This window comes from Rhinopithecus roxellana, chromosome 18, assembly GCF_007565055.1.
Source record: "Rhinopithecus roxellana isolate Shanxi Qingling chromosome 18, ASM756505v1, whole genome shotgun sequence".
Taxonomy (NCBI): Eukaryota; Metazoa; Chordata; class Mammalia; order Primates; family Cercopithecidae; genus Rhinopithecus; species Rhinopithecus roxellana.
Window position 1 is genome coordinate 3,041,092 of NC_044566.1, and position 15,137 is coordinate 3,056,228.

The 15,137-nt window shown below is 43.6% G+C and overlaps 1 protein-coding gene across 1 annotated transcript in view; it reads right to left on the minus strand.

Moving 5' to 3' along the window:
• Positions 1 to 945: 945 nt before the first annotated feature.
• The window catches only part of COL4A1 (collagen type IV alpha 1 chain), a 155,281-nt gene continuing 141,089 nt past the window's right edge, over positions 946 to 15,137 (minus strand). Inside the window, exons 48-52 of the mRNA XM_010384745.2 lie at positions 14,004 to 14,216; positions 12,990 to 13,167; positions 7,380 to 7,494; positions 4,613 to 4,785; positions 946 to 2,429 (exon numbers count right to left, since the gene is read on the minus strand). Of these exons, the coding sequence (XP_010383047.2) occupies positions 2,348 to 2,429; positions 4,613 to 4,785; positions 7,380 to 7,494; positions 12,990 to 13,167; positions 14,004 to 14,216 (761 nt within the window). The 3' untranslated portion in view covers positions 946 to 2,347. The remainder of the gene's footprint in view (positions 2,430 to 4,612; positions 4,786 to 7,379; positions 7,495 to 12,989; positions 13,168 to 14,003; positions 14,217 to 15,137) is intronic.

Consider the following 15,137-nt stretch of genomic DNA (forward strand, 5'->3'; position numbering starts at 1 on the left):
AACTGCTTTCAGAACAACGGGTACAAGATGCATGGGATTTGAGTATCGGGATCCACAGTGTCATATTATCTTCTTTGTACTTTCCTAGAGATACTAAATTGTATATAACAAACATGATAAATGAACTTTATACATATATATATTGCATACAAAATTTTGTACGCAAAATATATATACATGTACGAAATGCTCTAAAGTGGCTCTTAATAACTTCAGTTACCCCTCAGTAACTTCAGTAGAAACTAAGCCTAACGATTTTAATTTTCTTCTCTACCCTTCTATATACTAAGGAGACCAAAGAACGCTTTTCACTGTTTTTGTCAGAAGTGGGGAAAAGGTGGCGAATCGGGTCCCTGCCGCATGACCTGCCTGGAGCACTGTGCTACATGTTCACATTCTGTCCTTTGTCTTCACGATGGCTCTGGTGGGTGAGTTAACTGAGAACATCACCAGATCGAGAGCTTTTTTCTGAGTATTCAGTAACACACTCATTCTCTGTGGACTATATTCTGATCCAGTTCAAACTGAAGCTTAAGTCATTAGGGAAAAGAGATCTGTCATCTTTTTTTTTTTTTTTTTTTTTTGCTACATCAAGTAATACTTGGAATCCAGTCCTCTGCTTCACTCCTAATATAACTAAAATCTCAGTTCTAACCCCCCAGTGGATTCACACTTAATGGCTATACATGCGTGCTATTCATCTCTGTTTATCTTGTATTTAACCAATGCCTGGGAAGTGGCATTTATACAGTGAATGAATAGATGGATGGAGAGATGGATGACAGCTGTCTTGGGGGACAGATGGAAGGATGCAAAGGAGGGAGTGAGGAGGCGACGAAAGAGGAAGAGATGGAGAACACCAATCTTTTTTTCCTTGTTGTAGTCACTATAAATCACCCCCAGTCTGTGACTCTCATTTGGAAGAAGTGCAAAATAAAAATGATCTAAGGTATGCAAAGCTTACAAATTTATTAGCAGCTTGTGCAGTAAGTTTCTTTTAATGCGTCTGTGGCAATACTAGCAACAAATTAATAAAAGCTTAATTTTTATACAAATAGTTTTATTACAAATTTGAATTCTTAAGAAATACACATTTAAAGAAATTACATAAAAGGCCTTAGTAGTCTTAAAAATGTTTTGGAGACTTTTAGTGAACTGTCATTTCAGGCCTAGTGGTCCGAATCTGCCCTCCTGCGGTCCATGCGATGCCCTGCTGAGGTCTGTGAACACAGCTCATGACAAACCACGGAAATGGCCCCAATGTGCTTACGTGTGAAAATACTGATACTGCGATCCAACAGAGCTGTTTGTCAAGCCGGGATGCAGAATGAGGAATACTAATGAAATGACGGCCTTTAAGGTTGCTGCTTTTGAAGTCAAGTCATTCAGTTTGTGATTAGTGTTTAAAACCCTGAAAATATTTAATACAGAATAAAAACAATAAGCTCAAAGTACATGTTTCACTATAATAGACACCATATTCATGAACCTGGGCTTGGTTTTGGCAATACATAATTTTTGGTTTAGAAGGGAACAATGAAAACGGATGTTTCACATTCAATATCCTAGTCTTTATAAACCTACGTTAAAGGACAGCACAGTCTTTCAAAGGAAGAAAACTATGTAAGCTTTATTTTAACAGTGGAAGTTAAACTAAACCTTGATCTGCCTAATTGCTGACATCTATATAAATTACTAATATATATATATATATTTAATTTTCGACTATTTTTGGACCATCTTTATTCCACAGGAAAATTGTGATTTCTGCAAAAGCAGCTGCATAGTACCACACATAGCAGAAAGACAGAAATTTATATTTGGGGGTTGGAAGATATGGCTACTGAGTCTGTAATTCCATTTGGAGGTTCAAAAAACCATTTTTACATTGCTATTATTTGTACAGACCAAGGGACCTAAATTTTGAAACAGCTAGACAGTGATATAAACAAACATTTATCTCTGGGGGTAGAAAATTAATTATAATACAAGAATGAAAATGGGCAAACAGTATGGAAGGCACCCACACCTCCTAGCACCCTTTGGTTTTCTGATGGAGTTCTCACTTCACACATCAGTGCATTGGATTGCAGAAAATATTGATATTTTATTTCATCAAAAGTGCCATTTGGTATGCCACTATTGAAAGCTTATCGCTGTCTTTTTCTCCTTCAGCAAGTAGAGGTCAATGAAGCAGGGTGTGTTAGTTACGCAAATTCCTATAAGGCACTTTACGGTTTTCATACTGGACAGTGAGGTACACAGGATATATTTCTAGGGTTCGTTGCTGTTAACAAAAAGAAGAAGAAGTAGCACCATGTTGTGACATTAGCTGACTCAGGCTTCATTATGTTCTTCTCATACAGACTTGGCAGCGGCTGACATGTGTGCGCAGCTCCCCTGCCTTCAAGGTGGACGGCGTGGGCTTCCTAAAATACAACACAGAGACAGACCATTGGCCATCATTTCACAACACATCAGAAACATGGCAGTCCTGCCCTGCTCAGAAATGTCTAAGGGGTCGGCCCAGCCCCTGGCATCAGGCCCCAACCTGGTACCATCCAGTGACTGCTGTCCACCTTACCATGAGCAGGCATGTGCTGGGTGCAGGGCACACAGAACACTGAGGGTTACCTACCATCTGCACACCCAGGCCCTAACACCTGCCCCAGTGCCCACAGCCCCTTAGGGCACAGCTGAAGTCCCGCCACATCAGTCTGGCTCCGAAGCCTTGGCCATCCCCCTCTGTGCCCACCCTGCCTCCTTGTACTACAATTTCACTTTTCGTCCTTTCTCCTCCATTAGATCATAAACTCCTCCAAGGTAAGAAGAAGATCTTATTCTTCTCTGCAACACTTTACACACACAGTAAGTGTTCATTAAATATTTGTGGAATGATGTGATGAGTAATAAATCTGGAGTAATTCCCTAGACCTCGAAATACTTTTATAACTTTTGAAGGATTTCTGTGGTCTGCTTTGAGGCCAAAAAGAGGGAAAGACATTTAATGTCCCAAATGTTTCTCAAGCTTAGAAACTCTGCATTATTTTGATTGTTGAAAAGGTAAAATCTGAACTAAAATTGGTACTGAGAAAATTCTATTAAAATTTAAAAAAATAAAAAATAAAATTAAAATAGCCATTTATGAGAGTGCCTCATCCTAAAATTGAGGCTGCTTGTTTGAGCAACGTTTGGTACAAATTCCAGTACCCTCAAGTTTATTATTTAAATTAATGGGATCTTACCTAATTTGCTTTGGGAAAACATTTTAGTTTATTGTATCAGGCTGCTGGTTAAAAAAAAAAAAATCCCATCATTACCTATCAACCCTATAAGAGGACACTACAGGGGCTGAGGCATGAACAAAGTGTGCTCATTTTGGTAGCGAATGGCTAAACTATATCTGCAGCATTGATGTCAAGTTTCCAGTGCCTTGAAAGGCTCCAATAAACCACCAGTTAGGCACGTGGCACTTTTTGGATGAGTAATGAATTAGAGGAGTGAGTATGTTGTCCTGTCTCTTACTATCTAAGCTAGAAAGAGACAGGATCGGCCGGGCGCGGTGGCTCAAGCCTGTAATCCCAGCACTTTGGGAGGCCGAGACGGGCAGATCACGAGGTCAGCAGATCGAGACCATCCTGGCTAACACGGTGAAACTCCGTCTCTACTAAAAAATACAAAAAAAATAGCCGGGCGAGGTGGCGGGCGCCTGTAGTCCCAGCTACTCGGGAGGCTGAGGTAGGAGAATGGCGTAAACCCGGGAGGCGGAGCTTGCAGTGAGCTGAGATTCGGACACTGCACTCCAGCCTGGGCGACAGAGCAAGACTGCGTCTCAAAAAAAAAAAAAAAAAAAAAAAGAGAGAGACAGGATCATAGCAGAGTTCCATACGATTCTCTCCAAAAAGGTGAAGACGAAAGGCTTATCTCCAGGGGTGAGAAGCACTTGTTTTGGAAACGAACAGTAAGCAGCTGTGCCAGCTCCGTCAGCCTCCTGCATTGGCCCCAGCAGGGCTGTAGCTGGGGCTCCGGATAGAGGGTTCATTATGCGCTCCTGGCCTTCGGGAACTGGCCCGGCTCCCAGTCAACTCCAGCAAGGTTAGTAGCCACTTGGGACAGTCATTTTAAAAGTGAGATTTGGGTCATGGAAAAGGAAGGGTCTTCCCTCTCAATTTCAGCTGAATTTGTGCTGAAATTAATTTTTATTTGCACAAGTCTAAAAAAATACCTTGTGAAGTCACTCAGAACTTACACCAAGGGTACATTACGATCGGTGTTATAAATGGCATGAAAATGAATGCTGCTCACTTCTTTTCCCCGGGATTATTAAATATACTGTATTTCAAACATGCTCTGTTTGGAGATTTCAGTTGCTTTGATTACATTTTAGTACATTCACCTAGAAAAAATGGAAAGTGACCTTTTCCTTTCACGGTTCTTCAGTATATGAAAAAATTAAATCGTCTCGGCGATCTGCCCATGTCGAACAGCATCAAATGTTCATTACACTTGTTCTTCGAGACTTTGCTTTGGAAGACGTTATGGATCGTGGATGATTAAAAAATAAAGTCACAAAGGGGCCAGCACCCAGCAAAAAAGCTGCGCTCCCACTTACTTGAACATCTCGCTCCTCTCTATGGTGGCGAGCCAAAAGCTGTAAGCATTTGCATAGTAATTACAGGTCCCACGGCCGTGACACTCGATGAATGGCGCACTTCTAAACTCCTCCAGACAGGAGCCAGGGGATGCCAGGGCTTGGCCAGAGCCTTCTGCACCAGCGCTGGTGTGCTGCAGAACAGACGCAAGCCGTGAGTCAGAGGTTCCCTCCTCAAACACCGGGCGAGAGATCGATCCTTCCCAGGAAGGCGCCAGGGTGTTCCCTCTGGAAAGCCACACACTGCAGCCTCATGTGGTCACCACAAGACACACTCTGTGCCCAAATTCTCGGACTGGCCAGCAAGCCAGTGCCTGCATGGCTGGGGCCCCATAGTGCTCAACATGGCCCCAGGGATCATCCAACGGCTGCTCCCCAAATAGATGACCAGCCCAGCTTTATTCGAGTTTAAAGAAAAGCTCACTATGTATTAGATTTGAAACACGCCAACCCATTCTAACGTGGGGCATGAGACGATAGCCAAAATGTTCAAATAACGTTGCAAACAACTGATGTGGAATCAGATTTTACAAAGGCATTCCTGTATTTGCTATATTAGATGCTATTTATCTTAAGGTAAAGAATAATCATTCAATTTTTTTTTCTTTAAAAAGAGAGAGAAACAAGAGTAAGAAAAAAAAATAGCTACTACCATAACTTCATCAAATTGCATTTTGGTCTAGCAGGTTTAAGTAGGACCTTCCTGTACTCAGAAATCAAGACCTTAAAATGAATGACATACAACCTTGACTAAGACATTATGACAGATCCCCATGACTATTATTTCAGATATGGGGAATGTGAACTCTGGAATTCTGGAGACACAAGGGACCTTTGAGGATAAGGCTAACTCCACTGATTCCCAGATGAGGACATTCTGGGATCTGATCAGGATCACACAGCTTCAAGGCAGAGCAGAGGCAAGGACAGGGACCTCCAGACCAGAGCCATCGTCCTGAGAACTCAGAGGAGGTGCTGGAAGACACTGTTCTCCAGAACGTCATTATTTTTGTTTGCTCCTGATTTCGAGAAATTATGGGCAATCACTGTTTCAGGTCTTTGTGACACCCGGACAAGGGTTTGGGGTGACAACGGCTTTCCTGTGGTTCCTCAATGCAGCTCCGGACTTTCCCTGACACACTGAGATTCCACTCAGTATTTCTTATAGTTATGGAGTGGCAAATCCAATCGACCTTTTAATGAAAATGGCATGCTTATATCATTGTTAGTGTCCTGATTTCTCTATACTGCATGTTCAACCTTTTTGGCTCTCTCGATAAAGTAGTTACAATGCAGCACTTCAAATTATTGGAACCTGTTAATCTGGTGGTGGTGGTACAACGTGAAGAGTCTAACTGCAGTACAATCAACCCAGCAAATCATACAATCAAACTTGTATATGTGCACAAACATTTTAAAAATTGCTTTCCTGCCAACTTTTTCTACACTTGGAAAAATGCGTAGAAAAGCACAAGAAAAATCCAGTAGAAGGAAATCGCAATGGTGGGCACCTCGCACACAGCACGTCCGGAAGGTAGAGCAGACCCTCCACATGGCTGGGGTGCAGGGCAGACGCCACACCACCCATGAGTTATCTTGTTATCTCCGCTCAGCGTCCTCACTCAAACATTAAAAAGAATGCTTTCCTGCCAATTTTTTCTACAACTGGAATAATTTACAGAAGAAAATAGCTATGAAGCCCTGTTCCCTGTCAGTCAGATAATAAATAATGTTCATCTGTGGGTCAAATGTACAACTCGCCCATTCCTGACAGTGTGAAGATGGGATTAGGTTTTCCAGTGATGATGCAGATGTGTGTGTAGAGTCGTTTACTGGGAATTGGCAAATTCCGGGATAACTCTGACCTTACAAGTTCACGACTTGTATATATTTAATCAATACTGCCAACTGAGGTAACAGAATAAAACAAGCTACAATGAGCGTATCAAACAGGGGCCTTGTTTTCTGTTTCAATTGACTTTTGTGGGGAAAGGAAGCCCTGGGGCTAGGAGAGCAGTCCTTGCCCTGTGGGAAGGGTCCCAGGCAGCACCGGCCCAGAAGAGCCTTCGTGGGGGCCACAGCCAGCCCTCAGGTGTTCTCTCCCTAACTCAAGCTTCTGCTTTCCAGCTCTTTCGTGTTGTAGTAGAATGTGTACTCCCCATTTACAGGCTCTCTTCCTCCTTTCCCTGAAAGAGTCCTCCACTTTGTGTAGAGAAGCTGGTCATATAGAGAAGCTGGTCACATGGAGAAGCTGGTTATATAGAGAGGCTGCTCATATGGAGAAACTGGTCACATACAGAAGCTGTTCACATAGAGAAGGTGGTCATGTAGAGAAGCTGCTCATATAGAGAAGCTGGTTGTATGGAGAAGCAGGTTGTATAGAGAAGCTGTTTATATTGCTGGTGCTGGAACAGAGCTGTAGAGCACCTGAGTGGCGCAGCCACAGGGAAGCAGAGGCCTGGGCCTGCATTTCCAAGAAGATGCTCATCCCAGCTACCTTGGCTCTGAGCAGAGGAGTGTTCTGGCTGGTGCTGGAGACCCCTGCTGTCACCAGGCAGAGCAGGCCAGGCTTCCAGGCATGCTTTGGAAGGGGTCGGTTGGAGGAATAAGGAGGGGCTTAAGCAGCGAGATGCAGAGAACCCCGAGGTGTGGAGGCACCAGACAGAGGCAACTATGAGGCGCAAGTGGGGCTCTTCCCAGGATACACAGCGTCTCCCCAGACACTTACCATCACAAAAGAGTAGCCGATCCACAGCGAGGACCACCCGCTGGGGCACGGTGGGATCTGAATGGTCTGACTGTGCACGGCCATCACCATGGCGGGCGCCTCACACACAGCACACCTGGAAGTGAAGCAGAGACACTCAGCACAGCAGGGTGCAGGGCAGAGGCCACCGTTCATGCACTGCCCCATTACCAACACTCAACGCCCTCACTCAGTCTTTCTGGTCCAATTACATATTAAGTGGGAAACATGCCCATTGCTTAGACTCTGAGGTTTGGCACCTCCCTGTTGGTATTATAAGCCTGTCTCAGGATTAAAACATTCGATTCAAAAATAGAGCAGGATGGCCGGGTGCGGTGGCTGATGTCTATAATCCCAGCACTTTGGGAGGCCAAGGCAGGCGGATCATCTGAGGTCAGGAGTTCAAGTCCAGCCTGACCAACATGGAGAAACCCTGTCTCTACTAAAAATACAAAAAATTAGCCGGGCGTGGTGGCACATGCCTGTAATCCCAGCTACTCAGGAGGCTGAGGCAGCAGAATCGCTTGAACCTGGGAGGTGGAGGTTGCAGTGAGCCGAGATCGTGTCAATGCACTCCAGCCTGGGCAACAAGAGTGAAACTCCATCTCCAAAAAAAAAAAAAAAATTCGAGCAGGACACAGGCCTGTACTCCCGGCTACTCGGGAGGCTGAGGCAGAAGGACTGCCTGAGGCCAGGAGTTCAAGGCTGCAGGGAGCTACATTCGGCCTGCCTGTGTGCCACTGCTCTACGACCTGGGCAACAAAGCGAGGCCTGCCTCTAAAAAATTGTTTAAAAAATAGATCCAACACGAGTTATTTAACTGTCTGTCTTGTAGAAGGGAAAAACAGGAAGGCAAAGCTCTAACAGTGGCTCTCCCGGAGGGGCTGGGGTTACAGGCGGCTTTTCTTCTTTGGGCATTTGAGTGTTTTCCAATCTTTCGACAATGAGTATGTATTTCCACAAGCACAATAAATGCTTCAGAAAAAATGCTGGTGAAATCCAAGAGCTACTCCTTCTGGAATGCAACAGTTTGTTTGAAGCCATGAATAATCTTTAGTGTAAGAAATGCACTTAGTGAGCTGAGTAACTAAGACAAATACTGCATGCTTTAATGAACTTGAGGCTGCATGTCCACATGGGCCTCTTGCGGGAAACTTGTTTTCTGGTCTGCCCCCTTGGCTCAGCTGCCCAAGGTCTGAGGCCATCAGCATCCACTGCAGCTGAAGTGACCCCCAGAGGACCCTCCCAAGGACAGGATGCCTCCCAAGCCAGGCTGATTCAGCTCAGGCTTGGGACTGCACCAGAAATACATTAAAACGGCACAGTGCTCTGACTAAGACCCTCTCAATGAAGGGAACCCTTGATGGTGGGATAATGCTTTGTTTTTAAAAAAAATTAAACACCAACAGTGAATAATTACATTCGAGTCACAAAATGAACAGAGTGTTAACAATGCTGATAAATGACTATAAACGGTGTTAATAATTACACCTAGTTATATTGGGACATTTGCATGAAAGTGGATCAGAAGGGGGAATAGGGCTGAATGAGTCATTTGATTTTCCATGGACATGTGCGTGTGTGTACGTGTGTATGTGTGGTGTGTGCAATTTTCTATTTTATTCACCCAAATGCAGATGAATTAAAAGGTTCACTTAAACAACAGTGACTGAAATTGGCCTCATACATCTGCCACCATCTGTTTGCTAGACACGAGACCTAGAAATACAGCCTGGAGGGAAGGGTTTTGTCTTTTTCAGACTGTCTCTGGGCTGAGGGATTCAAGGGTCTATAGAGAGGGTGGCCCTGCCCCATTGCAGGCTTAAAGGGCTGTCTGATTCCTTAAAATTCACACGGCCAAATTCTCCATATTGCATATGAACAAACTAAGGCCAGGGTTAGTTGCAGTCCAAGACAGAACTAAAATGCAGTTCTCCTTGCTCTCAATCCAGTGGTCTTTTTGTCAGAGCAATTAGCAATCAGTATTTATGTCGTGAGTCTTGTCTGCAGAAAGCTAGAAAGTACTTAGAAAATGGTGCCCTACTATCAGGATGAAAGCAGTAAAACTGCCACCCTTTCTGCTCAAAATGAAGGCTTTTGTGTCATTTGCTGTTTCTAAAATTTAGCTTTCGGACCTCCCTAAAGGGAAGACCTGAGAAGGAACCTGTAAGTCCTGAGAAGTCGTGGGAAACCACTAAGTTCAGTAACCATGGAAACCTGCCTGCTCAGAGACAGGGACAAAAGGGCAGCCTCTCTACAACAGGGAAGTAGAGGCAGACTTGATGCAAAGGCAGCGGCTTCAAGTACACGCCTGGGAAGGTCTCTTCCTGCTGAGCTTCGAGATGTCAACTAACAGACATAAAATTCTGGAAATGTAAAGTCCTGGGACATTCCAGGACTTTCTGGTCCAATTACACATGAAGTGGGAAATGCCGCGCCCCTTGCTTAGACTCTAAGGTTTAGCAGCTCCAAGTTGGTTTTACGAGCCCGTCTGAGGATTAAAACACACAGAAACCTCAGACTCTTGGTGCCCACAGACCAGGGCTGTTTTACTGAAAGGACTGCATCACAGAGCAATGCCGGTCTCAAACCCACAGCTTCTCTGAGACCTGTTTTTGGAATACCACCAGGGCATGCCAGAGCTCCTGTCAAGGAGCTCTGAATCCAGGTCAAATGTTAATGTTGTCAAGAAAGTAAATTGGAAACATATCAATGAATAGTCTTTTTCTACCTGTTGTGTAAAGGAAGCTAAAAAGAGAAACCCACAAAAGTTGTTCCTTTTCCTTCTAGTTATCAGACATGGTTCTGAGCAAGAAAAGTCTCAGAACAGTCAATATCTGGCGGCCGCTCGCACAGGTGAAGTATTGCCTGCATTCTGAAAAGTGCCATTCGGGAAGTGTCATGAATGATAGTCTCCATTTTAAGATCAATAAAATAAGTTTTCTCATAGTTCAAAAAAAAAAAAAAATCAAAACGGTCAGTAGATATTTTAATGTAAGGGGATCAAAGATCTAAGATTTTCCCACATAGGAGGCGCCTTCCAGCCCTCTGGTCCATGGTCCCACGTGACATAGCTCTCTCACTAAACTGTGATCTGCCAGGACCTGCCTGGCACATAACCCTAGTCTTCCCCGAAACAGGGCATGTTCATCTAATGCAAGGAGTTGGGCTAAAGGCACAGCTTGGGGCAGCTGGGCAGGAGCTCCAGGGGTGAGTCCAAGCATTTGCTTTCCTTTTCCCTTTTCTCTTGAATGCAGGGCACTTCTTAGCTGATACTGCTACATCTTTCTTCATAGTCAAAGACTGCTGATTTATTTAAAGGGAATATAAAAACCTTTTAATCTTTTTTATCATTTATTATCTTAATACATAAAAAGTAAAATTACAGACTCGCTTCTTACTCAAATGAATTTGTTCACTGGCTACTTTCCTATTATTTCTGAGTATTTCTAAGCAATAAGCTTTTTTTTTTTTTTTTTGAGACAGAGTTTTGTTCTTGTCACCTAGGCTGGAGTGCAATGGTGCGATCCTGGTTCACTGTAACCTCCGCGTGCTGTGTTCAAGCAATTCTCCTGCCTCAGCCTCCCGAGTAGCTGGGATTACAGGCATGCAACACCACGCCCAGCTAATCTTTTTATTTTTAGTAGAGATGGAATTTCACCATGCTGGCCAGGCTGGTCTTGAACTCCTGATCTCAGGTGATCCACCTGCCTTGGCCTCCCAAAGTGCTGGAATTACAGGCATGAGCCACTGCACCTGGCCAGCAATAAACTTGTAATTAGAAGGAAAGAGGCAAAGAGAGGACAGTCATGTTATTTTCAGTCATAATAATTTCAGTTTCCCATCTTACTTCCTATCAGGGAGGCTCCTGGGGTCTGAAAACATACTTCAGATATTAGTGCGGATAAATACTTAAGGGAAATCGCTGAGCCAAACACATGCATTTTCAATGGGTACAACATCACCCAAGGGAGCAAAAATTGGTGGCACTGGGAGTGTGTGTATTACTATATAATTTTTAAATGTATAAATCTGTATAATTTAATGCATAAAGCACAGATATACATACAATACACAAACAGAGGAGATATATAGTATGTCTGCAGTACTACAATTCCATAGGGGCCACCTCACATCCATTGGGATGGCTACTATCAAAAAGGCAGAAAACAACACGTGCTGGTGAGGACGTGGAGCAACTGGAACCCTGTGCACTGTGGCAGAAATGGAAAGGGTGCAGCCACTGTGGAAAACAGCATGGAGGTTTCTCAAATAACTAAAAATAGAATTACCCTATGATCCCACAATTCTACTTCTGGGTATACATCCAGAAAAATTAAAAGCAGGCTCTCAAAGAAATATTTTCACACCCATGTTCATAGCAGCATTGTTCACAACAGCTGAGGTGTGGACAAAACCCAAGTGTCCATTGACAGAGGAATGGATCAACAAAACGTGGCACCTACACACAACAAAATATTATTTGGCCCTAAGTACGAAAGAAATCCTATCACACGCTGTAATGTAGATGAACCTTGAGGACACTATGCTGAGTGAAATAGGCCAGGGACAGAAGGAAAAATATCATATGACTCCACTTACATGAGGTGTCTACAGGGGTCAAATTCACAGGGACAGAAAGTAGAACTGGGGTCACCAGAGGAGGGATGTGGAGTCAGTGTTTAATAGGGACAGAGTTTGAGTTTGGGAAAATGAAAAAGTTCTGGAGGCGGATGGTGGTGATGGTTAAACAACAATGTAAATGTACTTAATGCCACTGAACTGTACACTGAAAAGTTATTAAGATGGTAAATTTTACGTTATGTGCATTTTACCAAAATTAAAAATAATTTCTAAAAAAATTCATAGGGGCAGGGATGATTCAGAAAACAATGTCTTAAAAGGCTCCTTGGGGAAGTTATTATTTTTTAAAAAAGAAAGATTGAGAAAGACTGTTCTGACACTGGCTGAAGAATCCAGTGACATCACTTTGCTCACGGGAGCAAAGCTAACCACCACAGTGAGGAGGTAAAATAGAAATTTTCTCTGCAAGCCCGGCATTATCTCACCATGGTTCTGCACCGTAATTTTAAAACACAATAACTGACTTTTATTTTTTTTCTTTTTGAGACAGGGTCTCACTCTGTTGCTCAGGCTGGAGTGCAGTGGCCTGGTCTCAGCTCACTACAGCCTCAACATCCCAGGCTTAAGTGATCCTTCCACCTCAGCCTCCCCCGTAGCTGGAAGCATAGGCTCGCGCCACCATGCCCAGCTAACTTTTGTATTTTTTGGAGAGATGAAGTCTCGTCATGTTGCCCAGGCTGGTCTTGAACTCCTGGGCTCAAGCGATCCTCTCGCCTCAGCCTCCCAAAGTGCTGGAATTACAGGCACCAGCCACTGCGCCCAGCCAACTGACTTTTACGTCAAATAATTTTTATGGTTGATTTCTATTACAAAACTCAGATATCACAAATAATAAACTAAATGGCAAAGGATTGAATGTTTTGGAGAAAAATAGAAAAAATATGTTTGTCCAGACTAGAGACTTTTCCTCTTCAATTATGCATTTGTTCCTACAAATGCTTGACTCACCTACTAATAAATGGTCTTATGTTGTCCCCCGTGATGGGTGCCATTGACATGGGCATGGGCTCGGGGGTGGAGAGCCAGTACGAGTAGTCATTTCGTGATGCAAAGTTGCACACGTTGTTAATATTGCAGAACAGGAAGGGCATTGTGCTGAACTTGCGCAGGCAGCTGCCGGCCGTGCCTAGACAAGGGAGAAGACAATGTGAGAGGTTCTCTTTATAATTCACAATCTATCTCTATGTAAAGTGGATTTCAGCTGGACAACAAGCAAAAACATGTCATCAACATAATCACGGAAATGGAAATCTATTAAGGATTCTGTAGGACATTTTTGATGAAAGGAAACAAAACCAGTTTACCAGCACAAAGAAACCTTTTCCTAAAGCTGAATTCTAGAAGGAACTTAACATACGGTTCATTATACAATGGACAGTAACAAATCGGGCAATGTCTTTTAACAATAGTTTTGCAGAAAATGCAGAGATGCTCTTTCTATAGCAGCTTGCTGATTCTAACCCTGATAAAAGTTAAAGGTAGAGAAAATTAAAACACAGTTTGGTGGAGGTTATCTGGGGCAGACTAAGATAATGAGGACAGATATGTAGCTTTCTGCTGACCTAAACTAGAGGAGCAGAGCTCAGAGCTCAGCAGCCGTACAGAATTTCAGACAGGATAACGTGGACATTTTTTACAAACAGCAATGGTTAAGTTGCATGAATGCAAGCTGTTAAGTGCACTCCAGGAATCTTGATCCTACTTGATAATTTGAAGATGAGATCTAAAGTTTTATTAATTTAAAGATTTTCGAAGATTCAGTCTCCACATTTCTTGGCTTGCCATTAGTAACACAGCAGCTGTTGAACTGATTATTTGTAATCAATGCAGGGAAATGGGGCCGGGCTGCTTTTTCACTGGCTACTGCTCTCAGTGCAGCAGCAGAGGTGAGTCCAGCACTGCGCACCGAAGGCACTCAACACACCTACACTGAATGAATGTGTGGATCTGCAGGCTTCTTACCCAAGTCCTGGCCATGGGCCCGTTCGTTGCCTTGCACGTAGAGCAAAGAGTACCCATGGTAAAGAATTTTGGTCCCAGAGGGACACTGTGGGTCGTCTATTGTTTGACTGTGCCTGGTCACAAGGAAGCCATGATCAACAGATGGGGTGCCTGGGGGCCCCATGGACCCTGGCAACCCATCAGGGCCTGGTGGACCTGGAAATCCTCTTGGACCTGGAAGATAGGAGACAAATCAGTTTCCCTAATTGCAAACACGCTCCCCTGAAGGCTTTCAAAATCATTTTCTCCAAAGAGTTTTCAATATTTTATATTTCCACGAAGTATCCTACCTATTCATGTTACCAAAAAAGTCTAAAAAGAATGCATGGCTAACTAAATACAGCCGCCTGCTTCCTTCATGGTGTCTTAACTTTTTCTTTTCACCTACCACCTCAAGATATTTTTATAAGTGCAGTCCTTGGTGCAGAGCAGGTGCTTGAACAATTCAGTTCAATGAATATATGACATATATGAAAATGGACATATGAATAAATGAAAATAAATGAATGACGTGACTCTGTGCATGTCATTCAGATGGAAGTGTGGGGCTCCTGTTGAGGATTATCACAGAATTATTAAACAACCTAATCTTAAGGCATTTTCTCTTCCATAGCAACCTAAAGCCCACGTATGGAAATGGAGCAGTAGGGGACCTCTCAGGCAAGGCCTGCTTCTGTCCCCTCTCTAACTGTGCCACGTGCCAAACTGTGCGCAAGTCTGCTGGGCTGAGCTCTTTGTTCAGTGAGTCAGCAGCCTCAGCCTTTTGCATCATGGCCTTCATGGAACACTCCAGTGTCCCGTCTCCTAAGGAAGGAGATCAAGTTTATCCCACGCCTTTGGGCCAAAGATGGCATTATACTCATTTCGACTTTCCCTTGTCCTTTGCTGAAATAGAATTTTCATAGCTGCAGCTCACATCCCACTTAGGAAACCACATGGGCCACCACTATTGGCTGCCTTTCAACAACATCTGGGAAGCGTACGCTTTGATCAATATCTGTCTCTACACAGAAAAAGGGACACTTCTTCAGCTCTTCTGTTTGATCCTATTTCTTCTAAGAAACAGACTTCTTCGAAATCTGTCAAGTAATATAC